This window comes from Ornithorhynchus anatinus, chromosome 6 (assembly GCF_004115215.2).
Source record: "Ornithorhynchus anatinus isolate Pmale09 chromosome 6, mOrnAna1.pri.v4, whole genome shotgun sequence".
In the NCBI taxonomy this organism is placed as follows: Eukaryota; Metazoa; Chordata; class Mammalia; order Monotremata; family Ornithorhynchidae; genus Ornithorhynchus; species Ornithorhynchus anatinus.
In genome coordinates, this window is record NC_041733.1 from 13,824,934 (window position 1) to 13,852,106 (window position 27,173).

Consider the following 27,173-nt stretch of genomic DNA (forward strand, 5'->3'; position numbering starts at 1 on the left):
TTGATCTGGATCCTGGTTCTCCAACTATTCTCTTTCCCCTTCCTCTGTCCAATAGAAAGAAACCATGGGAACAATTTCGTTAAAAGTAATCCCCAACCAGCAGAGCCGTCTCCCTGCGCTTCAGGTAGGTGGATCTGAGTTCTCCGTTGTGCCGTCAGTCGTTGTATTGTGGTGTGAGTCGAGGAGCATCGGGGACCTGATCCTAGATGGTGATTTGTTGGTATCTTAAGTGGCAGGCCCTTCTCAGGATCGCATCTGGAGAGTTTCCAGTACTCTACCAGTCTCGGCTATGGGAGGGAGAGTGAAGCAGAGGCATAGCCTTTCCATTCCTAGCTTGGGCAGTGGCTAGTGACTTGGGCAGTGGCTAGTGAGTGGAAGGCAATCTGCTACCCGTCAAAACTCACCTGTGCTGGGCAGCAGCAGCAGCAGCATGGAAAAGAGTCGAGGGTAGTTTACTGTGCGGAAGAAGACAATGTAAACCATGTCCGTATTTTTACCAAGAAAACTATGAATACACTACCAGAACAAATGCAGATGGAGGTGGGGCATTCTGGGAGAGATGTTTTGTTGTCTGTTTCCCTCCTAGATTGTGAGCCTGTTGTTGGGTAGGGATTGTCTCTATTTGTTGCCGAATTGTACTTTCCAAATGCCTAGTAAAGTCCTCTGCACATGGTAAGTGCTCAATAAATACGATCGAATGGATGAATGAGTCTCTGTGGATTGGAAACAACTGGACAGCATAAGATAAGACAAGACTGCATGATGGATGCTTTTTTTGTATTTGTTTGGTACCGGGCCTGGCCATTGCAATCCCTCCAGAAAGACCCCTGCTTCTCCCCTATTTACAGGCATTCACCTGCCCCCCACCCTGCCTCTTCAGTGTTTTTCCCTGTTAGCAAGGCAAGGTCCTGAATACAGACATCAGTTCCACTTGTCAGCCCTGAGGGCCATCCTCCTGTTAGTCTAGCTGTGAGGAGAATATCACCACCATCAAACAGCAGGCTCCCTGGCACAAACTAGAATTTCTCAGGCATGGAAATCTAACCCTGAAAGGTCCTTTTGGAAGAAGAGTGAGACGGTGGGTTTAGGTCGAGGAGGAAGAGGGAGAAGAGAGTCATATCAGACTTTCTTTACCTGTTTGAAGTCACTAGAAAGCAGTTCATTGAAGGATTAGGGTAGCAAACATTCCTCCAGGCAATGACATAATGATTCTTTCCCTTCAGTCCTTCTTTCACGAGATCCTCTTGGTTTTTCCTCCCCTTCGTTTCATAGGATTCTTTGAGGATTTTTTATGGTATTTAACTGCTTACTATGGACTGTGGTACCTACAAGACAACTACAGCTTTATTCCCCATTTTACAGATGAGGTAAAGGAGGCACAGAAATTATGTGACTTACCCTAGGTCACACAGCAGATGTGGCAGGGCTAGGATTAGAACCCAGGCCCTCTGACTCCCAGGCCCATGATCTTTCCACTAGGCTATGCGAGAAGCAGTGTGGCTCAGTGGAAAGAGCACGGGCTTGGGAGTCAGAAGTCATGGGTCCAAATCCCGGCTCAGCCGCTTGTCAACTCTGTGACTTTGGGCACGTGACTTAACTTTTCTTTGCCTCAGTTCCCTCATCTGTAAAATGGGGATTAAGACTGTGAGCCCTATGTGGGACAACCTGATCACCTTGTATCCTCTCCAGCGCTAGAACAGTGCTTTGCACATAGTAAGCGCTTAACAAATGCCATCATTCTTTCGGCTCTCTTCCATCACGTATTCTAGTTTCCATCTGTGAATCCATATAGTCTCAATTACCCAGATGATCCGAACCAAAAGGGATCCCCTATTTTTCTGCCTGATAACCCACCAAAGTGAGGAACAGAAGTGGATTTTTGCTCTGAAATTTTCACAGCGGCCATCCCCACTGCCAGGTCTTTATGATTGCCGATTGCCAATCCGCCACTTAACTGCATTCAGTGGATCTGTTGTATTTATTGAGTGCCTTCTATGTGCAGAGTACTAGTATTAAGAGCTCAGGAGAGTACAGCAGGAAAAGGAGACCTGATCCCTGCCCTCAAGGAGTTTACAGTCTGTTTTGGGTGGACTTGGTTCTGCTTTGTTAGAAAGTACGGTTCATCAAATCTCCTGGCTCTTCATGGACTGTCTCCTCTGCCAGAGATGAGCTCTTTTGAGGGCCAGATACAACTGTATTTTCTAAAGTCTGAGTGCATTTTCCCTCCTACTGAAAATTGGCTTTCCCACCTAGAGATTAGTTGGCAAATCTGTACCAGAAATTCACATCTTTTCAATGAAATCTCTTTGCCCATTAAAACTGTCACTGATGGTTTCTTACTGAAACTTCATTGTTTTCCCTCCATGGGCAATATTTGCAATAGCTCCCTTCTTTCCTTGGCCGGTTCCAGCTTGATCGGATTGAAGTATTTTAATGGGCTCAGTACCTCAAGGAGGAGAAAATCCTGCCCCATTAATTTGAAGATTAATTTTCCTTCATCTAAAACCTCTGTCCAGTGATAACAGGCTAACGGACTTAAGCGTGCAGTTGTGCAGCTTCTGAAATTGCCTTGCTTCTGCCCCTTGCAGGTCAGATTAGGGAAAGTGCAATGAATCCAGAGGTAATTTACTTGCTCCATCAGATTAATAGTCATCGTTCAGTGGTATTTATTGAACGCTTACTATGTGCAAAGCATTGTACTAAGTGCTTGGGAGAGAACAGTATAGAAGCAGCTCAATAGAACATGGACCTGGGAGTCAGAACTACCTGGGTTCTCTTCCTGGTCCTGCCACTTTTCTGCTGTCCTTGAGCAAGTCATTTCATTTCTCTGTGCTTCCACTTCCTCAGCTGTAAAATAGAGGCTAAGACTGAACGTCCCATGTGGGACATGTACTGTATCCACCCTGATTCCTTTGTATCTTCCCCCAGCGCTTAGTTCAGTGGTAAGCGCTAGGGTAGATACAAGATAATTAGGTTGGGCACAGTTGCTATCACACACAGGGCTCACAGTCCGTCTAAGGTAGAGAGCAGACATTGAGGTTCCATTGTAGAAGTCAGGAAGTTGAGGTCCTGAGAAGTTAAGTGGCTTGAGGGTTTCTTCAGAGAGCATCCTATACATCTCCTGCTGAACGAAATTCCTTTTTTTGGAAGTCAGATTGTACAGTGGAGAAGGATTTGATCGAGTTTGCCAGCTCACAGAGTTTATAAGACCAGGACAAGGGCCCACCTCCTGGAGTCTAGCCTGATCCTCCAGCCTGATCCCTGATCTCTTGGGATTGGGATTAATTTAGAGCATTGGTGCCTGGGCCTCTATCAATAATGATGGTATTTCTTAAGCACCTAGTATGTGCCAAGCACTCTGCTAAAAAGCTGGGGGTGCTAGCTGCAGTTACCTATGCTGTACTACTACTTATGATATTCTATATAGTTATAATGATTGTGTTTTTTTGTTAAGCATTTATTATGTGCCAAGGACTGTACTAAACTCTGGGATAGATACAAGATCATCATGTCGACTGTGGAGCTCACGGTCTTATGTAGGAGAAAAAGCAGGTATTGACTCCCCCTCCCCACACCTTTGCAGATGAGGGAACTGAGGCACAGAGAAACAGCATGGCCTAGTGGATAGAGCCCGGGCCTGGGAGTCAGAAGAACCTGGGTTCTAATCCCAGCCCTGCTACTTCTCTGCCGTGTGACCTTGGGCAAGTCACTTAACTTTTTGGTGCCTCAGTTATCTGTAAAATGGGGGGTTAAGACTGGGAGTCCCATGTAGGACATGGACTGTCTCCAGCCTGATTGATTTGTAACTATCCCGGTATCTCGTACAGTGTCTGGCACATAGTAAGCACTTAAGAAATACCATTTAAAAAAGCAAACAAACAAAAAAAACTCTATAAGTTAAGTGACTTGCCCAGTGTCATAGAGCAGGTAAGTAGTGGAGCCAGGATTAGAACCCAGGTTCCCTGACTCATGATTATATGTTTAGAGAGAGTTGTCCCTTGAATTCAAAGATGACATTCCTGACTGTGAACTGTATTGCTTGAGTGGTTGTAACTCAGAAGACCCGTGTGCCCCTATATGCCCTTTCCACGTGGCCATTTATGAATAACGACCTTTGCTCTGTAGTTGATTGCTGTTGTAATCCCCGGTACTATATTCAATTCTGCCACTTGGCTTCATGATTCTTCCCGGTCATGGTCATGGGTTCTAATCCGGCTCCACCACTTGTCAGCTGTGTGACTTTGGGCAAGTCACTTAACTTCTCTGAGCCTCAGTTTCCTCATTTGTAAAATGGGGGTGAAGACTATGAGCCCCACGTGTGACAACCTGATCACCTTGTATCCCCCCAGCACTTAGAGTAGTGCTTTGCACATAGTAAGCGCTTAAAAAATGCCATCATTATTATTATTATTATGATCTTTCCAAAGCCTTTGATCTATCTGGATTGCCACAGTAGCTGGACAGTGCTTTCAGAGAGACCTCCAGATAGTGATTATCTCATAAATCCTCCCAGTGCATATGAGGAGGTGGAAATGAATGGCCCAAAGTCACATAGCCAGCCAGTGACACCATGATAGAAACCTGAACGCTGATTTCTGTCTCCATTTTGCATTAGTCTCTAGTCTTCCGTCCACTCCAAGTTCACACAGCTTTTAATCAATTTGAATGGGCTGTCAATTAAGGAATTCCAACCATGTGTTTGCAGTTCCAGCTGGAATGTGTGGCCAAGGAGAGTCAAGTTACTTCCATTACGAGTCTTTTCACTCAGTGGCCCTGGACCAAGTTTCGATGGGTACCAGACAGAGAGTGGTGCCAAATTTTACGACAAGTTTAGGTTGGATTTCTTTTGGGAGGAGTCTCAGACACTCATCTCAACTTCATGTGACTCTGCATGGCTAATGGAAGCAGTTCACAGTTTAAGCCTGTCCGTTTCCAAGGAGTGTTCTGCACATAGTAAGCGCTCAATAAATACTACTGAATGAATGAATGACGGAGGGTTAAAAAGCAACATCCAAAAAAAGGGGTTTGGCCAGCCGGGAAGAATGATGCTTGGCTGTCAGCGTGATCCGTGACCAGTGATCACAAAGTGTCTTGTCCTATGCCTTCTCTATCACCGTTTAATTGATCAATCGATCGTATTTATTGGGCGCTTACTGTGGGCAAAGCACTGTATTAAGCGCTTGGGATGATACAATATAACCATAAATGGACACATTCTCTCCCACAGTGAGCTTATAGTCTGGATGGGGAGACCGATATTAAATAAACAAATAAATTACAGATGTGTATATAAGTACTGTGGGGCTGGAAGCGGGGTAAATGAAGGGAGCAGGTCAGGGCGCCACCGAAGGGAGTGGGCAATGTGGCCTGTAACAGATCTCAAGGAATCAGGAACAGAAGTCTAAACAAGGCATTGATTCGACGTCTTGGGAATTTGCTGAGGAGGAGGAATTGTCAAAGGACTGGTGAAAGTAATAACGGTAGTAGAAAGAAGTCAGGCCCGGGAATCTGGAGACTTGGGTTCTAATCTCGGCTCCACCGCTTCCCCACTGTATGCCTGTAGACAAGTGACTTAACTTCTGGATTGTATTGTACTCGCCTAACAGCTTGGTACACTTCTCTGCACACTGTAAATACTCAGTAAACAACGATTGATTTTCTGTACCTCACTTTCCTCATGTGCTAAATGGGGATTAAATATCTTTACTCCCTCCCCCTTAAACAGTGAGCCCCATGTGGGACTGGAGCTGTGTCTAATCTGTATATATCCGTAATGTTTTCTTTATATTAATGTCTCTCTCCCCCTCTAGACTGTGAGCTCGGTGTGGGTAGGAATGTGTCTTGTTACACTCTACAGTGTTTTGCACATAGTAAGCACTCAAATATAATTGAGTGAATGAATAATTTGTTTATATTGTAGAGTGTTTGGCACTTAGTAACTTAGCAAATACCTCCATTATTAGTAATAGTAGTCGTGGTATTAGTAGTGCTTATTAAGTGCTTACTGTGGGTAGAGTACTGTATACACGGGGAAAAAATAAGTTTTTTTGTTGGGTTTTTTTTTGGTATTTGCTAAGTGCTTACTATGTGCAGAGCACTGTTCTAAGCGCTGGGTAGATACAGGGTAATCAGGTTGTCCCACGTGAGGCTCACAGTTAATCCCCATTTTACAGATGAGGTTTAACAACAAGTTGTTAAGTTGAGAATTAGCAATGGACTCTTGCCCTTTAGGGCTCGCAATCAAGAAATAAGGTGGAGAGGGGATTGGTGACTGATATGGTAGGAAAGATGAAATAATATAAATAGAAGACAACATAAAGTGCAAGAGTCCAAGTCCGTTGGTCGAAAGGACTGTCTAAAATTTGCAGAGGCTCACATGCTGCCTGGCTCAAATTTCCTGTCTGCCTGGTGTGCACAAAAAATGTTGGGAGTCGCAGCCCTGGGAGATACAGCCTTGTAGCAGCATGGCATAGTGGATAGACAACAGGTCCGGGAGTCAAAAGGTCATGGGTTCTAATCCCGGCTCCACCACTTGTCTGCTGTGTGACCGTGGACAAGTCACTTCACTTGTCTGGTCCAAGTTACCTCATCAGTAAAATGGGGATCAGGACCGCGAGCCCCACGTGGGACAGGCACTGCGTCCAACTCGATTTGCTTGTATCCATCCGATCCAGCGATTAGTGCAGTGCCTGGCACAGAGTAAACACTTAACAAATACTATAATTATTATTATACGTTGGGAAGGAAAGCAGCAGCGCTCCTGGGATTATGACTTGACTGAGCAACCCCGACTCCCTCTCCCTTCCGTGTCGTCTATGCCCCTGGATCTTTGACCTTTCGACATTTGATATATCCCCCCCAACCACACATCTCTTGTTTATATATCTTTAAATTCTATATTATGTTATCTATTTATATTAATGTCTGTCTCCCCTTCTAGAGTGTAAGTTCGTTATGGGCAAGGGAACATGTCTGCTAATTCTCTGGTCTTGTACTCTCCCAAGGTCTTAGTACAGTGCTCTGCACATAGTAAGCACTCCATGAATATCATTGGTTGATTGATTGTCAGATAGAAAGGCCAAGGGGCATGCTGCTGCACCCTAAAACTCCCAGTTGGCAAAGTGGTTAGAACAGTGCTCAGCACATAGTAAGCGCTTAACAAATGCCATTTATTATTATTATAAAGTGAGGAAACGGCAGGTACCCCCAACTCAGGCTGGTGAATAGTACCCTTTTCACACTTCCTCCTCCTCAATGACTTTATTAAATCTGTTATTTCTCTCCTCTTGCCTAGAGACCTTAAGGCTCAGAGTTCACATTGGCACTGAGGAGATGGAGGGTCGGCTTCCCATCGTTCCCTTCTTTTACAACCTCTGCCTTTTTCCAGGAAGTCATGCGGGAGGAGATCCCGTGGCCTGCAGGAAGGCAGCAGGGACAGAGAATAGGCCCCGAGCATTCAGGGAAACGGAGTGGGGTGAGGGAATGGGTCTTTTGGAGCAGGAGCTTTGGGACAAACAGGATAGGAAGGGAGAATTGAAAACCAAACTGGAGACGCAAAATAACCAAGGACAACCAAGGAGGAACTTTTTGGGTGCCTGGTGGGATGGTCTGTCAATCTTGTGTCAGTCTTTTCAGCCACATCCACCCACCTAGGCTATAATTACCATCACCAGTTCAGCTTCAAACTGTAGCTTTGAGGTGTCTTGGGATTTGGTTTTAATTGCTCAGTGTTTAGAGGAAGCAACTGCTCTTATGGGGAGCAAAGGAAACAAATACCCAAAACTGCTGAGGGGTCACACCCGTTTCCCTAGTGGCTTCCTGATGTGGTCTCCCCATCCAGAGAAGGGGTTGGAACCTTCTAGAGAACCTCCTCGCCTCAATCACCGATAGGAACCGTGGCCAGAAGTGGATGAAAAGAACGCTGCATCTGAGGAAGCATTTTCTTCTCTGGTTCCTCTTGGCTCTTAGGACCGTCAGCTGATCAGGGGTCTGTGTGTACACAGAAGGAGGTGATGATAGTGAGGGAGGAAGTGCCCTTTGTCTTGTAGGGAGTGTTTGGGATGAGCAGTAGTTTGCTGGGATTTGTCCAAATGGTTCCCCTTGCCTAGTGGAAAGAGCACGGGCCTGGGAGTCAGAGGACCTGGGTTCTAATCCAACCTCTTCCACTTGTCTGCATCGCATTGACGTTGAGACCTCTGGGCCTCGATTACCTCATCGGTAAAACGGGTATTAAGACTGTGAGCCCCATGTGGAATAGGGAGTGTGTCCACCGGATTAGATTGTATCTACCCCAGCATTGGTATAGCACCTAGAGCATAGTATGCACTTAAATACCATTTAGAAAAAAATCGGCCCTATTTAAAGGAATCAATTTAGAATGCTTTTTCTGTCTCACCCTTTCACCCCCTGCTTCCAATGTTCATTCAATCGTATTTATTGAGCGCTTACTGCTTAGTTCGGCAACTAATAGAGACAATCCTTCCCTAACAATGGGCTTCCAACATCTCCTTCTGAGAGATGACGAGGGCTTTATTCCCTGATCGGAGCAGAGAGAAATGAACCGATCCACCCATGGAGCCTGCCGTTGCCATCCATGTTATTTACTAAGTAGCTGTTGTACCAGGTGGGTCTCCCAGCTGGGCAGCAGGCGGGGGTAACCCCTTTGCTTCTCTGCCCTCTGAGAGATCCCGTAGATCGAGTCTGGTTTGTCGCTGAGGCCGAAGGAGACGGGTAGAGCTCAGGCCCGGCCACGTCCATTGCCTCAGGTGTGCGTCCGAGGAAGACGGGCAGCCGCCTCCACCCGCACGGTTTCTCTGGGAACCAAGAGGTCGGCTGCCACCCGGATGACTCCTGGCCTCTTTTTCAGATGTTCATGCGGGCGCAGTTTGACTACGACCCCAAGAAGGACCACTTGATTCCCTGCAAGGAGGCCGGCCTGAAGTTCAACACCGGGGACGTCATCCAGATCATCAACAAGGATGACAGCAACTGGTGGCAGGGCAAGGTGGAAAGCCCCAACGCGGAGTCGGCCTCGGCGGGGCTGATCCCGTCACCTGAGCTGCAAGAGTGGTAGGCCGTATTCTGTCGTCGCCTCAACTCTGTCGGACCAGTGGTCTGTTCAGTCCACGACTCTGTCGGAAGCCCTTAGAGAATACCTTTAAAAAGCAATAAAGGGATTCCGTCATATATTTTGGTGCCCCTCCTTTGAGCCACCCAAGTGGTTAGGAATAGACCATATTCCTAACTTCTGCTCAGGTTCCCCATTAGAGGATTTACCCAGACCTCTCTGGAACCTGCTATTTTCTCCCTGTCCAGTTTCTGGAAACAAATTTCATAGACTCACCATCCACCCGGTGCAATGGGTGGAGGATTATCTTCTCTTTGTATTGAACCTTCCATCCACCCCCATGCATCAGAGAGGGAAAGGGGAGTTTGTCCCAGCACAACAATGACTCCTTGTCTGTTACCCCTCTTGCTTTTGTGACAGTGGGAAACATAATAAGCGCTGAACAAATAACATAATAATAATTGAGTAGGCAAAGAGGTTTGGGGAAAGACTTTCGTCACCCTTCTGGAATTGCCATCCAGGGACACCTGGTCTTTTGTCTTAAGACAATAACAACTGGGCCCCACTGTTGGGCCTAGCCCCACGGGTAGCTGGGAGACAGGAGGCGGTTCACACTGGCCTGGGCGGGAGCCTGCCAAGATGGTTGAGGTGCTTTATCACACTATTGGTGGTGGTTTCTGGACTAGACCTGTTGTTTCCAGAGCAAGCCAGAAGGATGCGACTCATTCACCAGTATCCTGCCCTCTAAAGAAGGGAGCGATCACTAGTTCGTTCTTCCCTGGGACTTGAGCATTGGGGATCGAGCTCACTGTGGGCAGGGAACGTGTCTGTGTATTGTTGTATTGTCCTCTCCCAAGTGTTTAGTACAGTGCTTTGCACCCAGTAAGCACTCAATAAATATGAATGAATGAATGAAACCTCCCTCCCTCCTTGGATGCCATTTCTCTCCCTCATCAATCAATCATTTGTATTTATTGAGCGCTTACTGTGTGCAGAACCCTGTACTAAGCACTCCGGAGAGTACAGTAGAACAGTATGCGAGACACATGCCCTGCCCACATGAGCTTCCAGTCTAGAGGGGACAGTCAAACCCTGATGTCTTCTCTTTTTCCAGGCGAGTGGCGAGCATGGCCCAGTCCGCTCCCAGCGAAGCTCCGAGCTGCAGCCCTTTTGGGAAGAAGAAGAAATACAAGGACAAGTACCTGGCCAAGCACAGCTCAAGTAAGCCACCCTTGGCCCCCCTTCAGGCCCAGAGATCCCTCTCGTTCTTTCATTCATTCATTCAGTTGCATTTACCGAGTGCTTACCGTGTGCAGAGCGCTGAAATAAGTACTTGAGAGGGTACACTACAACAATAAACGGACACATTCCCTGCCCACAACTAGCGTACGGTCTAGAGAGGGGAGACAGATGTTAATATAAATCAATAAATTACAGTTATAGGCATAAGTGTCCTCCCTCCCCGACTTCCCCATCCCATTCCTCGTCCCCTCTCCAGGCTCACAGAGCAGCAGCGTCTCACAGCCCGAGGGAGGTTGGGGCGGAAGGGAGAGCCGTTTAGGGAACGCTGAGATTCTCACAGGGGGTACATATGTAGATGGGGATTGCTGTCACACAGAAACCCAGCCCTGTCCCTCACTGTGCCTCTCTGCAATGTAAAGGACGTGTGCTTCCTATCTCCTGAGAATATGGATGTGGCGAGTGAGATCAGTGGAGATGGTGATTCCCATATGGGACGGGGGCCGAATCCTGCCTGATGTTCTTGCGTCTACTCTAGTGCTTAGAACAGTGCTTGGCACATAGAGCTTAACGAATACCATAAGGAGATGACTACTAGAGCCAATTATTAGTATTGCCATGAGGATTACTAGAGGGAGATTGGACCTGCTTTTGCATTTCTAATCCCCCACATCTTTCTAGTAATGATAACTGTAGTATTAGTCAAGCACATACTATGTGCCATTCACTGTAGTAGTCACTAGGGCAAATACAAGATAATTGGGTGAGACGTAGTCCCTGACCCACACGGGCTTCACAGTCTAAAGGGGAGTGAGAACAGGTTTTCCAACTCCATTTTACAAATGAGGAATCTGGAGCATAGAGAAGGTAAAGTCAGATGCAGGTGGGTGGCAGAGTAGGGATTAAGGACCATGCTGGAGAAGTAGTATGGCCTAGTGGATAGAGCATGGGCTTGGGAGTCAGAGCACCCGGGTTCTAGTCCCTGCTCCACTTGTTTGCCGTGTGACTTTGGGCAAGTCGCTTCATTTCTCTGTGCCTCAGTTACCTCACCTGTAAAGTGAGGAATAAGACTGTGAGCCCCATGTGGGACGTGAACTGGGTCCAACCTGATTTTCCTGTATCTATCCCAGTGTGAAGTACAGTGCCTGGTACTTAGGAAGTGCTTAACGAAGATCATTAAAAACAAAACAAAAAAAACCCTCTTACTCTCAGGCCCAGGCTCTCTCCATTAGCTTTCCACCCTTCCTTACTCTAAACTCTTTCCCTTCCCCTGAGGCATATCCGTCCCTTTTTCTAACCACTTAGAGCTGTGGTGGGGTCTGGCTTGTTTCTCCTCCCATCGCCTCAGTTCTACAGAACAGTGGGCGCCTGTGTGTCCAGTGGCAGCAAGCCACCCAGAAGCAGAGATGTGACAGAGAAGTCGCTGTGTGCCCCCCTGCAAGCAGCAGCACTTTGTGCCGTTGTGTTGTCATCTGGAACCAGCTGGCCCAGTGCAAAGGGCTGGTGTGGGCATCTCGGTCAACAAATCCGAATGATCTCATTAATGAATTGTGGGAGCTGCTAAATGCTCCTAAATGATTCTGGAACCACTGGATTTTTTCTTCGGTCATTTCTTTTCCAGCCCCGTTGGCCTTGTGGAGAGCACTTTTCAACCTCCTTGAATGGCATTTATTTATTTAGTATTTATTAAGCACTTACTATATGCCAGACACTGTTTTAAGTGCTGGGGTAGATACAAGGTTGGACACAGTCTATGTCCCACACGGGCTCACAGTCTTAATCTCCATTTTACACATGAGATAACTGAGGCACAGAGAAGTGAAGTGACTTATATACAGCAGACGAGTGCCAAAGCCGGGACCGGAACCCAAGTCCTTTTGACTCCCAGGCCCCTGCTCGTTCCACTGGGACATGCTGCTTTCTGTGGGCACTTACTGTGCTAAGCACTTGGGAGAGTACAATACAATACAGTTGGTAGACACAGTTCCTTCCCACAAAGAGTTTTTTCAGTCTAGTAGGGGAGACAGACATTAAAAGAAATTACAGATAGGGGAAGCGCCAGAGTATGGGGATATATACATCAGTGATGTGGGGTTGTGGGAGGAGTATCAAACCACTTTGAGAGGTGCATAGGAGATGCAGAAGAAAGGGCAAATAGGGTGGGGGAAAGAGGTTAGTCAGGGAAGGCCTCCCGGAGGAGGTGATTTTAGGAGGGCTTTGAAGATGGGGAGAATGGAGAATCTGTGGGTTGTGAATGGAGAGGGAGTTCCAGGCCAGTGTGAGGACTTGGACAACAGATCAGCTCTGGCCCCACTAGGCTCCCAGATGCAATATTAATCAGTTCTGCCATCTGGAAACTGAGGCTCTGAGGTAGGTGGGGACAGGAAGATGTCATCCCCTTGACCAGTCTGAAGGGAATCCAGAGGGAGATTAGGGGTCTTCCCTGAGACCAGTGAGGGAAGAAGCGTCTGAAGGAGATTTGAAATTCAGAGATGTCTGGTTCCATCCAAAGAACATGCCCCCTTCTGCCCCTTTAAATGAATAATAGCAAGACCCCGCAGGTCACTGACCGCGTCTTTTAGAGGAAACGGAATCTCATGGGTGTTGGTGGTAAAGCCAAGCGTATTGCAGTGTAATCTGGTCCCACTGATGAAGGGGAGAAGCTTTATAGTAATAGTAATAATATTGTTGGTATTTGTTAAGCGCTTCCTCTGTGCAGAGCGCTGTTCTAAGCGCTGGGTAAATACAGGGAAATCAGGTTGTCTCATGTGGGGCTCACAGTCTTAATCCCCATTTTACAGATGAGGGAACTGAGGCCCAGAGAAGTTAAGTGACTTGCCCAGAGTCACACAGCTGACAAGTGGCAGAGCTGGGATTTGAACCCATGATCTCTGACTCCCAAGCCCGGGCTCTTTCCACTGAGCCATGCTGTTTCTCTTCCGACAGTGACTTTGAAACCAAGGTCTTTAACCACCGAACTTTGCACAAGTGTGTTTGCAAACACTCCTCTTCCTCTTCTGCCCAGAGAGCTGAATTCTGGAGTCCTCATTTCCTCAGCTGTGCGGCTGATCCCACCGGTCTCCTTGGGAAGGAATTGTAGTTCCTTCTGAAGGACATTATTGGTATCAGTGTCTGTCTTCCCTACTAGACGGGGGGAGGGAATGTGCCTGTTTATTGTTCTATTGTACTCTTCACACAGTATGTGCTCAATAATTGTGATGGACTAGCTGACTGAGCTAGGAGGCCCAAGAGCGGAGGTGGAGCGGGGGGTGCTAAGGGAGAGGAGAGGAGAGAGGAGATATCCTGCCCTAATAACTAAAGAATAATAATTGCGGTATTTAGGTGCTTACTATGTGTCCAACACTGTACTAACCACTAGGTTAGATACAAGATAAGCAGGACCCTGAGGGGGCTCACAGTCTAAGTAGGGGGGAGAATAGGTATTGAATCCCCATTTGCAGAGTTGGTAACTGAGGCGCAGAGAAGTTAAGTGAGTTGCCCAAGGTCACACCGCAGGTATGTGGTTGGAGCTGGAATTAGAACCCAGGCCCTCTGACTCCCAGGCCCGGGCTCTTTCCATTAGGCCACACTGATTCTTATGGATTTCGCAGGGGAGAGGCTCCTTTAACATTTACCTTTTAGAAAAATTCTTAAACATCTGATTCCCAGCAGCCTTGAAGATGAACTAGGCTCCCTAGGGAGAGAGTTATTGTCCCGGTAAGAAAAATCCTTTCTGTTTTCAGGGGAAGAAAGTGACCAGTTGGCATCACCAGCTAACTGAGCCCATGCCAGCCGCCTGGAGCGATTTCCCCTCCCTCCTCACAAGCATCCTCTGGCAGGCCCGGGCCCAGACCCACAGCATGGCCATATTGCTTCCTTTCAGCTTGTTTGCACAATCCCAAGAAGCCAGTCTAGTTGAAAGGACTCTCTACCTCAGCTGCTAGAAGTGACTGGAGAATTGGTCTTCCCAGTGTGATCCATCTCTGCCTTTCCCACTTCCTTCACCCTTGATGGTTCAGTAGCATCCCCATCTCTTTCCAGGAATGATAACTGTGATATTTGTCAAGCACTTACTATGTGCCAGTCGCTGTACTAGTCGCTAGGGCAAATACAAGAAAATTGGGTCAGATGTAGTCCCTGACCCACATGGGGTTCACAGTCTAAAGGGAGTGAAAACAAGTGTTCCAAATCCATTTTACAAATGAGGAAACTGGAGCACAGAGAAGTTAAAGTCACATGCAGGTGGGTGGCAGAGTAGGGATCAGGACCATGCCGGAGAAGTCGTGTGGCCTAGTGGATAGAGCTTGGGCTTGGGAGTCAGAGCACCCGGGTTCTAGCCCCTGCTCCACTTGTTTGCCGTGTGACTTTGGCTGTAAAGTGAGGAATACGACTGTGAGCCCCATGTGGGACGTGAACTGGGTCCAACCTGATTTTCTCGTATCTTTCCCAGTGTTTCCCACTTCCTTCACCCTTGATGGTTCAGTAGCATGTTGGTTCAGTGAAGCAATGTGGCCCAGTGAAAAGAGCCCTAGCATGGAAGTCAGGAGACCAGAATTCTATTCCCGCCTGTGTGACCTTAGGCAAATCACTTGACTTCTCTGGGCCTCGGTTTCCTCATCTGTAAAATGGGAAGTTAATATCTTTCTCCCTCTCCACTAGACTGTGAGCCCCTCTGGGACAGGGATTCTGTCTGATCTGATGATCCTATGTTCATTCAGTCATATTTATTGAGCACTTATTGTGTGCAGAGCACTGTACTAAGCGCTTCTACCCCAATATTTAGCACAGTGCTTGCCCCTTAGTAATTTTTTTGTTTTGGTTCTTTTTTGCTATTTGTTGAGTGCTTACTATGTGCCAGGCACTGTACTAAGAGCTGGGGTAGATATGAGCTAATCAGGTTGGACACACTCCATGTCCCACATGGGACCCAACAGTCTTAATCCCCATTTTACAGATGAGGTAACGGGCCCAGAGAAGTTAAGTGACTTGCCTAAGGTCACACAGCAGACAAGTGGCAGAACCGGGATTAGAACCCAGGTCTTTCCGACTCCCTAGCCTGTGTTCTATTCGTTAAGCACTTACTATTATTAGTAGTAGTAATAATAATAATAAGATGATCATCATTATTATAATCATTACCGTGTGGGGCCTGCTTCCGCAGCAGACGTGGTGCTATTTGGGGGCGTGCTCAGGGTCGGGGCAGTGCCTGTGGATTCTCTAGATTTCTCCCACTGGCCCAGCTTCTCTCGACTTGTAAACTTGTTGTGGGTAGGAATTGTATCTGGTATATTGTTGTCCTCTCCCCAGCGCTTAGTACAGTGCTCTGCACACGGTCAGCGCTCAGTAAATATGACTGACTGACAGCCTTGGCTTCCTGGGCCCCTGCTAAGTTTCCTCAGCGTGGTTGAGAAGGGGCAGTCCTGGAGGGAGCAGAGCTGGTACCTACGTAAGCATTCTCCAAAGTGGACATATGTCTACTCCACGAGGAGAAGAGAAGGGTTAGAGAAGCAGCGTGGCTCAGTGGAAAGAGCACGGGCTGGAGAGGCAGAGGTCATGGGTTCGAATCCCAGCTCTGCCACTTGTCGGCTGTGTGACTCTGGGCAAGTCACTTAACTTCTCTGTGCCTCAGTTCCTTCTTCTGTAAAATGGGGATTAAGACTGTGTGAGCCTCACGTGGGACAACCTGATTACCCTGTATCTACCCCAGCGCTTAGAACAGTGCTCTGCACATAGTAAGCGCTTAACAAATATCGATATTATTATTATTGAAGGAGAAGCAGCGTGGCTCAGTGGAAAGAGCACAGGCTGGGGAGTCAGAGGTCATGGATTCAAATCTCGGCTCCGCCGCTTGTCAGCTCTGTGACTTTGGGCAAGTCACTTAACTTCTCTGGGCCTCAGTTCCCTCATCTGTAAAATGAGAATTAAGACTGTGAGCCCCACGTGGGACAACCCGATCACCTTGTATCCTCCCCAGCGCTTAGAACGGTGCTTTCCACACAGTAAGCGCTTAACAAATGCCATCATCATCAAGAAGGCTGCCCGCTTCCTTGGAAGCGCCAGTCTGAGGAAGGGCTCATTATGATCAGTAAGTGCCCTGATAATAGCGAAACATATGGCTGTGGGCCATTAAAAACCCCGGTGAAATGGGACTTGATTTTTCCACCCGATTTCCAAGCACTGAACAGCCATCTGTGCGGGCCATTTGGAATCTCTTCCTCTTCTCCCAGGAGATCTTGTATACTCAGGGGTCATTTCCTCAGCCGGGCCCCACATTGGAGCAGACTGTAGCCTATTCCAGCAGCAGTGTGTCCTGAAGACCTCCTCCCAGAAGGGCGCTGGAGGTCGGAGGGCTCTGTCTTTCTTCTGAACTGGGTGACGGATGGTCAGTGAATTCCTGGGAGCTCCCTCTGCAAGGAGAGTCACAGCCTCCGGTCTGAATCCTCTGGGAGAGGACCAGGATGGGGAGAGGGGAGATGAGATTGGAGGACTCCCGCCTCTCCCGTGATGCTTCCTTGCCTTCCCTTATCACTGTCCCGGAAAGAAGCGATGTAGTTTATTGTTATGTTGTACTCTCCCAAGCGCTTTGTACAGGTTCAAAGTACAAAATACTCTCTCAAAGGACAGGCTTTGCACCCAGTAAGTGCGATCGAATGAATTTCTAATTCTTATGGGCAAGGAAAGTCAGTCAACGAAGATCATTGTATCACCACACAGGCAGAGCATGGCACTAGGCTCTTGGGGTTCGAGTTAAAAATACAAATATAATGATAATGATATTTTAAGTGTTTACTGTGTGCAAAGCACAGGAGCAAATACAAAATAATCCCATCAGAAACAGCCTCTGGCCCACGTGGGGCTCTCAGTCTATAGGGGATGGCTAGCTTTATCCCCATTTTACAGATGAGAAAACTTGGCACAGACTGGTTTAGTGACTTGTATGAGGTCACACAGCAGGCAAGTGGCAGAGTCGGGTTTAGAACCCAGATCTCCTAGTCCTGTGCTTTTTCTACTAGGCTCTACTGCTTGCCTAAACATTCATCCATTCAATCGTATTTATTGAGTGCTTACTGTATGCAGAGCACTGTACTGAGCGCTTGGAATGTACAGTTCAGCAACAGATAGAGACAATCCCTGCCCAGTGCTCACAGTCTAAATGGGGGAGACAGACATCAAAACAAAACAAGTAGTCTGGGGTAAATATCATCGAGATAAATAAAATCATAGATATATACTCAGCCTCAAGAAACTTACACTCTACTGTGGAAAGAAGGAAAACATGAATCGATAAAAATCTGCACAAATACCTGCACTGATAGCAAGAAGGATTCAAGGAGGAGTTTGGCGGGAAGGGGCCTCAGTTTAAGGCTATGGAGAGGGGATGCTTACCCTTGATTCCAGGACTGAGCGTATTTTCCCTTCCATCCGTCCCCAGTTTTTGACCAGCTGGACGTGGTTTCCTACGAAGAGGTGGTGCGGCTGCCTGCCTTCAAGAGGAAGACCCTGGTGCTGATCGGTACGGCCTGCCCCCCGCCCCTCACCCTCTAACCCCCAAAGGCCTGGGCTGGCGTCACCCCGAGATAGACCAGGACTCTTGCGATGGGGAGAGTTGTCGGGAACTAGATACCGGGGTCGTCCACAACCTCATCTGTCCCAAGGTAAATACCCCCTGTGCCCGCATTGCCGGATGCCAGCTGTGCTCCTGGCTGAATCCCCACACATCCCCGGCCCCGATGATGTGTTGGCTTTGCCCTTCTTCCCCACTCCTTGTTCTCCCCAGTCTCTGGGGAGGCCGGTGTCCTCTGCCCCATGGCGAGGTGCCCACCTCCCTCTCCCAGCACCTCCACCCACCACGCCTTTCCTCTCTCCCTCACAGGTGCCAACGGAGTGGGTCGCAGCCACATTAAGAACGCTCTGCTCAGCAACAACCCGGAGAAGTTTGTGTACCCCACACCGTGTGAGTAGCTATCTGGGCTGACCCCTTCAGGCCCCGGAAGGGAAAATAGGGGAGGGGTCAGAGGACTCCCACCCAACTCCCATTTGGACCCCTAAAATGGAAGAGAAAACCACTTCAAGTCTTTTTTTTTATGCTCTAATAATAATTATGGTACTTGTTAAGCACTGACTATGTGCCACGCATTGTTCTAAGCGCTGGGGTAGATACAGTTTAATCAGGTGATATTGAAGTACCTACTCTGTGCCAGGTACATAATGCTGGGAGTAAATACAGGCTCATCAGGTTGCACACAGTCCATGTCCCACGTGGGGCTCGCGGTCTTAATCCCCATTTTACAGATTGAGGTAACTGAGCCCCAGAGAAATGAAGTGACTTGTCCAAGTCACAGAGCAGACTAACGGTGGAGCTGGAATTAGAACCCAGGTCCTTCTGACTCCCAGGCCTGTGCTCTATCCACTAGGTCACGCTGCTTCTCTAAGCCTTCCAAGGCTTGCAGGCTTTGCCCTTAGTTTAGGGTGCCAGGTGACTTCGAGCAAGTCGTTTGACCTCTCGAGTTTCAGGTTCTCCATCTGTAAGACAGGGGTGGTCACATAGGTGTCTTCAAGGCAGTGGAATATTTCGGAGTCTGACACAACAGGACAAATGGTGTCACTAAATCGTTTTCCAAATGCCTTACAAAAGGACTAATTAGAGCATAACAACTCTCCCCAACAAGCAGAGAAAGGCAAACCTGGAAGAAGGAAAAAAAATACCTAAAAAAGTGCCCTAATAATCAGTGGTATTATTGAGTGCTTACTGTGGGCAGGATAATGTAGTGAGTGCTTGGGAGAGTACAGTGTGAGATCACAGACCTGATCCTTGCCTCAGCGTGACTCAGTGCAAAGAGCCCGGGCTTTGGAGTCAGAGGTCATGGGTTCGAATGCCGCTCTGCCACTTGTCAGCTGTGTGACTGTGGGCAAGTCATTTCACTTCTCTGTGCCTCAGTTACCTCATCTATAAAATGGGGATTAAGACTGTGAGCCCCACGTGGGACAACCTGATTCCCCTGTGTTTAGAACAGCGCTCTGCACATAGTAAGCGCTTAACACATACCAACATTATTATTTAAAGAGCTCAGTGCTTACTAGATGCCAAACACCGTACTAAGTGCAGCTGTAGATTCAAGAGAACAGGTTGGACACAGTTCCGGTGGCACATGGGACTCAGTGTAAAGGAGAGGGAGAAGAGGTATTTAATCCCCATTTTTCATATGAAGAAATTGAGGCCTAGAAAAATTAGGCAGCTTGCCCAGAGTCACGTAGCATGCAAATGGCGGACTTGGGTTTAAAACCCAGAGCTCCTTGCTGCCATTCTGATGTTCTTTCCACTAGGCCACACTCAATTTTTTTCACATCTCAATTGACTTACTACTTCTGAGAGGGTGAGTAGCTGATATTTTTGTCCCCCTCCCCGGTTTACCTAGGGGCATGGATTGAGAGCTTTGGTTTCATGGGAACCTCAAACCAGCTGGGAGGGTGCAGGGAGAGGGGGGTGCTGATCTCTGAATTGTGAACCCCTTTGAGGATGCTTTTATCCAAAGAGCTGGTCTCCCGTGACCGTCCCAAGTCCCAGTGAGCTGTGGGAGTTCCAGGACCTTTTCCCTTTTCCAGGACCTTTTCAGTCTAGGTATGGTGTCTTTCCCGAAAGTTAACACTAAACTCCTTATCCTCGTCTCCTCTAGGCAAGGCACACAGCGTGGCGTAGTGGATAGAGCCTGGCCCTGGGAGTCGGAAGGTCGTGGGTTCTAATCCCGGCTCTGCCACTTCTCTGCTGTGTGACCTTGGGCAAGTCACTTCCTTTCTCTGGGCCTCAGTTACCTCATCTGTAAAATGGGGATTGAAACTGTGAGCTCCATGCGGGACAGGGACTGTGTCCAATCTGATTTGCTTGTATCCATCGCAGTTCTTAGTACAGTGCCCGGCACATAGTAAGTGCTTAACAAATACCACAATTATCATTATGATTATCATTATTTTCATTATTAAGAGTGTTGTCCCCCAAACCTCCTCACCCGCACACTTCAGCACTTGAGCCCAGTTTAGGCCTTGCGTCACTGAGCCTGCTCCTGGTCCCCCCTCTCCAGACACCACCCGACCGCCAAAGAAGAACGAGGTGGACGGGAAGGAATACCACTTCATCTCCACCGAAGAGATGACCAAGAACATCTCCACCAACAAGTTCTTGGAGTTCGGCAGCTACCAGGGCAACATGTTTGGCACCAAGTTTGAGACGGTGCATCAAATCCACGAGCACGACAAGATCGCCATCTTGGACATCGAGCCCCAGGTTGGTGCCGGGCTGCTGGGGGCTGGGGAGGCGGTGGGAGGGAGGCCTCTTCTCATAGTGGCTTAGTAGAAAGAGCACAGACCTGGGATTCTGAGGACCTGGGTTCTAATCTTTCCTCTGCCAATCGCCTGCTTTGTGACCCTGGGCAAGTCACTTAACTTCTCTGGGTCCCAGTTTCCTCTACTACAAAATGGGGAGTACATACCTGTGTCTTGCCTACTTAGACTGTGAGCCCTTTGTGATACAGGGACTGTGTCCAACCTAATTAAAACCAGCACTTAAAACAGTGTTTGGCACGTAGTATTCGATTAACAAATACCATTAAAAAAAGAGATGGAGGGAGGAAAGGAAAGGGGAGCCTCTCATCTATTTGCTGGGTTGGTCCAAAGAGCTTCACTTGAGGGCAAGTCTAGGGTGAATCTGTGGCACACGGTGTCACATGGGAGGAATGACTGGCAGTGATAGGGAGAGATAGAACCACACAGAAAAGAGTGGGCAAGGTCTTTAAGGGGCAGAAACACTGCCCCAGGGGCATTGGATTCCTGGGGGAGGGTTATTTCCAGGCCTTCAAACCCATACAATTGAAAGAATGAATGAACGAAGGGACCGTGCTTGCCCCAGCTGCCTGGAGCCAGGAGCATCCCAGTTCCCCTGGGGCGGGGATGGATTCGGTTGATTCATTCAATCGTATTTATTGAGTGCTTACTATGTGCTGAGCACACCGAACTAAGCGCTTGGGAGTGTACGGCAAAAAACAATCACATTCCCTGCCCACAACTAGCTAACAGTCTAGAGTGGGGGAGACAGACATGGATACGAATAAATAGAATTACAGATACGTACCTAAGTACGGTGGGGCTGGGACGGAGGGGGGACGAGCAAAGGGAGCAAGTCAGGGTGACGCAGAAGGGAGGGGGAGATGAGGAAAAATGGGGTTTAATCTGGGAAGGCCTCTTGGATGAGATGGGCCTTCCATAAGGCTTTGAAGCGGGGGAGAGTAATTGTCGGGCGGATTTGAGGAGGGAGGGCATTCCAGGCCAGAGGCAGGATGTGGGCTAGGGGTCGGCGGCGAGATGGAGGCACAATGAGAAGGAGAGCACTAGAGGAGCGAAGTGTGTGGGCTGGGTTGAAGGAGAGAAGAGAGGTGAGTAGGAGGGAGCAAGGTGGTGAAGAGCTTTAAAGCCAAGGGTGAGGAGTTTTTGTTTGATGTGGAGGTGGATGGGCAGCCACTGCAGTCTTTTGAGGATCCATTCATTCATTCAATAGTATTTATTGAGCGCTTACTATGTGCAGAGCACTGTACTAAGCGCTTGGGATGAACAAGTCGGCAACAGATAGAGACAGTCCCTGCCGTTTGACGGGCTTACGGTCTAATCGGGGGAGACGGACAGACGAGAACAATGGCAATAAATAGAGTCAAGACAGATAAGAACAATGGCAATAAGGAGGGGGGTGACGTCCTGTTTTTGTAGAAAGATGATCCGGGCTGCGCAGTGAAGTGTGGAGTGGGGAGAGGCAGGAGGCTGGGAAGTCAGCAAGGAGGCTGATGCAGTCATCCGGGCGGGAGAGGATGACCGTATTAACGTGGTAGCGGTTTGGACGGAAAGGGCGGATTTTAGAGATGCTGTGAAGGTGGGACCGACAGGATTTAGTAACGGATTGAATATGTGGATCGGATGAGAGAGAGGAATCAAGGAGAACACCAAAGTTATGGGCTTGTGAGACAGGAAGGCTCTGCCACTTAGCTGTGTGACTGTGGGCAAGTCCTTAACTTCTCTGTGCCTGAGTCACCTCATCTGTAAAATGGGGATTAACTGGGGGGCCTCACGTGGGACGACCCGATGACCCTGTATCTACCCCAGCGCTTAGAACGGTGCTCTGCACAGAGTAAGCGCTTAACAAATACCAACATTATTAGGAAGGATGGTGGCGCCGTCTGGGGGACGCCAGGGTTCGGGTGGGACGATGAGGAGCTCTCGTTTTGGACACGTTAAGGTCGAGGTGACGGGAGGACATCCAAGTAGAGATGTCTTGAAGGCAGGAGGAGATGGAAGACTGGAGAGAGGGAGAGGCGTCGGGGCTGGAGATGTAAATGTGGGAATCATCCGCATAGAGGTGACAGTTGGAGCCGTGGTAGCGAATGAGTTCTCCAAGAGAGTGGGTGCGGATGGAGAATAGAAGGGGACCCAGAATTGAACCTTGAAGGACCCCCACAGTTCGGGGATGAGAGGCAGAGGAGGAGCCCGCACTGACAAGACTGAGAAAGAGTGGCCAGAGAGAGAAGAGGAGACCCAGGACAGAGTCGGCGAAGCCAAGGTCGGATAACGTTTCCAGGAGAAGGGGGCGGTCCAGGGTCAAAGGCAGCTGAGAGGTCGAGGAGGATTAGGATGGAGTAGAGGCCGTCGGATTTGGCAAGGCGTTCATCAACCGTTAAGAAGGTGCTTTCTGTGGAGGGGGTCGAGGAGTGAGTGAATTGCAGGAGAGGAATTTAAAACAGCGGGTGTAGGCAACTCGCTCAAGGAGTTTGGAGGGGAATGGTAGGAGGGAGATGGGGCCATAACCGGAGGGAGCCATAGGGTCAAGGGAGGCTTTTTTTAGTATAGGGGAGACAGGTTTGAAAGACTGAGGAAGAAGCTGTTGGAGAGTAAACGTTTGAAGATGGCTGTTAGGGAGGGGGTTGAGTTTTGATAAGGTTCAAAGGAATGGGGTCGGATGTGGACCCCGAATGGAGAAGCAGCGTGGCTCAGTGCAAAGAGCCCGGGCTTAGGAGTCAGAGGTCACGGGTTCTAATGCCGGCTCCGCCACTCGTCTGCTGTGTGATAGGCCAAGTCACTTAACTTCTCGGTGCCTCAGTTACCTCACCTGGAAAATGGAGATTAAGACTGTGAGTCTCATGTGGGACAACCCGATTAACTTGTATCTACTCCAGTGGTCAGCACATAGTTAGCACTTCATAAATGCCAACATTATTATTATGTGCAGATGGAGGGGGAGGCTTTTGAGGGGAGGCAGGAGAGCTCCTCTATAGATACTGCTGGTAAAGGTGAGAGAGTTGAAGAGGGGCCCCCTGGGGTCAACCCCAAATCTAAAGCAGCGTGGCTTAGTGGAAAGAGCACGGGCTTGGGAGTCAGAGGTCATAGGTTCAAATCCCTGTTCAGCCGCTTGTCAGCTGAGTGACTTTGGGCAAGTCACTTAACTTCTCTTTGCCTCAGGTACCTCATCTGCAAAATGGGGATGAAGTCTGTGAGCCCCACGTGGGACAACCTGATCACCTTGGCTCCTCCCCAGTGCTTAGAACAGTGCTTGGCACATAGTAAGCACTTAACAACTGCCGTAATTATTAACGCCAGCCCCAACTTCTCAGCAGAAGCCCACCTGCAACTCCCACATCACATTGTGCTGGTCACCCCTGTTCTAAAGGATCAAATTATGTATGTCAGTCCCCAGAAATCCCACCTTCTTGGCTTTCTTCCTCTCTTTCCAGACCCTGAAGATTATTCGGACAGCAGAGCTTTCTCCTTTCATCGTGTTCATTGCTCCGACAGACAAGGCTGACAAGGTGGGAAGGGAATTTGGGCTTAGAATCCATCGTATTCACCCTGTGTCCCCCTCTCACAAGGTCCCCACCATCGCTGGAGCAACTCGGCTCAGTACCTGGGGAAATCCTGCCTCCTGCTAGGGAAGGAAGTAGGGAAACTAGCAACTTGTCAGGTTCTTTCAGATCGAGGAAGGGGGTGGGACCTATTTTTCTCCCCTTAGGAAGTCCAGATCTTCGAATTCATACCTCACCCCCTGACCTTCCAACTTTATTGAAAGGGAGCAGGTATGCTTGGAACTCTCCATTGATTTGCAGTGGAGGCTCAATTTCCTGTGCTGGCATTCAGGAATCTGGTTTTGTCCCTAGTCTTGTTGTAGGAAAAGGCAGGTAAGGTTGAAAGTTGATGAAATGCTCCCAAAATGAAGGCGGCTTTCACGACCCAGATATATTGGCTTAAAATCTTGCCCCTGTAAGGAACTGGATAATGAGCAAATAGCGGTTTAAACACCAAATGTCCGGCTGAGCCATTTGTGCTCATCTGTCCAAGCCTCTTTTTCGGAACCGCCAGCAGCGAGCACCGCGCCTGCTTTCGGCAAAGCAGGAGCTGACGTCGTGCAGTCGGGACTCGAGGCAGAGTGGGATTGAGGTTTCTGGAAGTCTTGACCTCATTACACATCCAGATAGCGCAGAGCCTTAAAGCGACACGAAGGTTAGCTAACTTGAAAATTTTCCAGGTCCCTTTCCGTAATCTGCTGCCCTCCTTTCCATTGTTTCCTCTGATAGAAGTACAGTGAGGTTTATATTCTCCCTGATGCTGTAGCCGGCAACTCACAGCTTGAGTTGGGATTCTTATCTAAGACCGAAAAAGAGGAAATGGAGGCCTCCTGTGTTAATTTCAAGCTCCATCAGAAACACAGAACAGGAAACGATGCATCACAAGGAGAGCCCCGTGAGCAAACTGTTTGCCTCCCAAGCTTCCCATCACTGCAAACGACTGTTATAAGTCACCCAGACCCGGGACACGGAGGTTGCTAGGGATTATAATAGCGGCCCTGAGGGACGGTTTCTTAATCCTGAGAAAGCCTGGGTACGTGCTTCCCTTTAAATTAGGGTTGGAGATGCTGTGACGGCGATGTCCTGCGACCAGGGGAGCAAAGCTGGTCTCGGACTGGATTCGGGGGTGGGCCCCAGCACTCCCCTCCAGTGCTCAGCAGGGCCCAAGCCAGCGGTAGAAAATATTCCCTACTGAGATTTCTCAAAGAGCCAACCAGAGCCACAGTTTACCTTCCTCCAGACCTCCTTCCCTAGGCTGACAAACAGGATTTTTTTGGTTTTTCTTTTCCCCACTGGCCCATCATTGCCAGCTAAAATCCCTGACCCCATTGAATTTACTCTCCTTTCCCTCCCTGCCTCATGGAAGCACAGGCCTGGGAAGCCAAAGGACCTGGGTTCCAATCTTACCTCTGCCACCATCCTGCGGGCAACCTCGGTCAAGTCGCTCAACTTCCGTGCCTGTTTCCTCACCTGTAAAACTGGAATTGAATTCCCATTCCCCCTCCTCCTTAAGATTGAGAGCCACGAGGGACAGGGTCCGTCGGGTACAGATTCTCTTGTATCCGCCCTAGTGTTTGCCACATACAAAGCATTTAACACATACCCTAACTGTTCCTTTGCAGTCAGAAGCTCTGCAGCAGCTGCAGAAGGACTCGGAGATGATCCGCAGCCGATACGCTCATTACTTTGACCTCTCTCTGGTGAACAATGGCATCGAGGAAACCCTCAAGATGTTGCAGGACGCCTTCGAACAGGCCTGCAGCTCCCCACAGTGGGTTCCCGTCTCTTGGGTCTACTGATCGAGGCACCTCTCTGCCCGTCTTTCAGCATGGGGGAAAACCACTGTGATCTTCCTCATCTCCATACAGTCCAATAAGGCCCCAAACCTCAAATGTCCTGAATCCAGTTTCAATTGTTTTATCATCCGAACAGGGTAAGAGTGTAGCGTATTTTTCAAGACGAGCGTCCGAGGGCCAGGGTGCTGTGCTGGCCCGAAGCCATCGGCTCCCCTCGTACAAATCTCAATTAGTACAGTGCAGGGTCCGGCCTCCCGACTTATCGGACGGGAGGCCTGGTTGTGAGATTTGATACAGCCACCTCATCTAGCCTTCCGGACAACCGTACGCCAGTAGCCGAACCGAGCTGGGCGGAGCAGCTAAGAACCTGGGGGCTGGAAGGGACCTTTCTCCGTCCTGCCTCGGGGCAGGGTAACACTCAGATTGTCTACCCTATAAATTCCCAAGATTAAATGCTAACAAATCCGTGATTCAGACGCACGTTCTAATGAGTTTAGGAGAGATGATCCACGCACAATTTACCAACTGCAGGACAGCTGCCCATCCTTCATGAGAATTCACATCGATGCAACAGTCCAACAGTACCCTTAACACATCCTCTATGATCCATGCTCTGCTTTGTGTTTTCAAATGCCGTTAAGCAATTGCAGTGGACCATGGCTCATCTTGCTCAAACTCCAATTCGTTGGGAACGAAGGCACCTGACTCCATTTGTGTCTTTTTGCTTCGGGAAGGGTGGTGGCTCCAGTGAGATGTTGCAAAATGTGTGTTGTGCAATTTTTAAGGATGCCAAAAAAAAAACAAAAAACCATACGATGTGCAATAGGACATTGTTGTAGTCCACTGCAGGGAAACCTTTAGTAGCAATAAAAATGTGGCTGTCTAAAAGCTAATGGAGATGTGGCACCCCCTTTTTTCCCCAGAAGTGGGTGGTGGTTAGTTGGAGAAAAGGCTGGATGTGTTCATATGAGGAATGGCTGGTGATTAGACTGTGAGCCCGTCATTGGGCAGGGATTGTCTATCTGTTGCTGAATCATACATTCCAAGCGCTTAGTACAGTGCTCTGCACATAGTAAGCGCTCAATAAATACTATTGAATGATCAAAATACCTCCTCTCGTGGCAATGATGGTATGTGTTAAGCGCTTACTATGGGTCAAACACTGTTCTACCGATGATTGCTTCCCCCAGAGCCAGTGGC

General features: G+C 48.6%; 1 protein-coding gene and 1 pseudogene across 1 annotated transcript in view; both read left to right on the forward strand.

Annotated features, from left to right (window-relative positions):
- Nucleotides 1-26,866, forward strand: part of MPP1 (membrane palmitoylated protein 1) — a 54,732-nt gene extending 27,866 nt beyond the window's left edge. Inside the window, exons 5-12 of the mRNA XM_001513172.4 lie at nt 56-124; nt 8,867-9,069; nt 10,182-10,288; nt 17,739-17,819; nt 18,180-18,260; nt 20,383-20,585; nt 24,070-24,144; nt 25,800-26,866. Coding sequence (XP_001513222.1) covers nt 56-124; nt 8,867-9,069; nt 10,182-10,288; nt 17,739-17,819; nt 18,180-18,260; nt 20,383-20,585; nt 24,070-24,144; nt 25,800-25,976 — 996 coding nt within the window. The 3' untranslated portion in view covers nt 25,977-26,866. The remainder of the gene's footprint in view (nt 1-55; nt 125-8,866; nt 9,070-10,181; nt 10,289-17,738; nt 17,820-18,179; nt 18,261-20,382; nt 20,586-24,069; nt 24,145-25,799) is intronic.
- Nucleotides 238-394, forward strand: LOC114812999 (annotated as a pseudogene).
- Nucleotides 26,867-27,173: the final 307 nt, after the last annotated feature.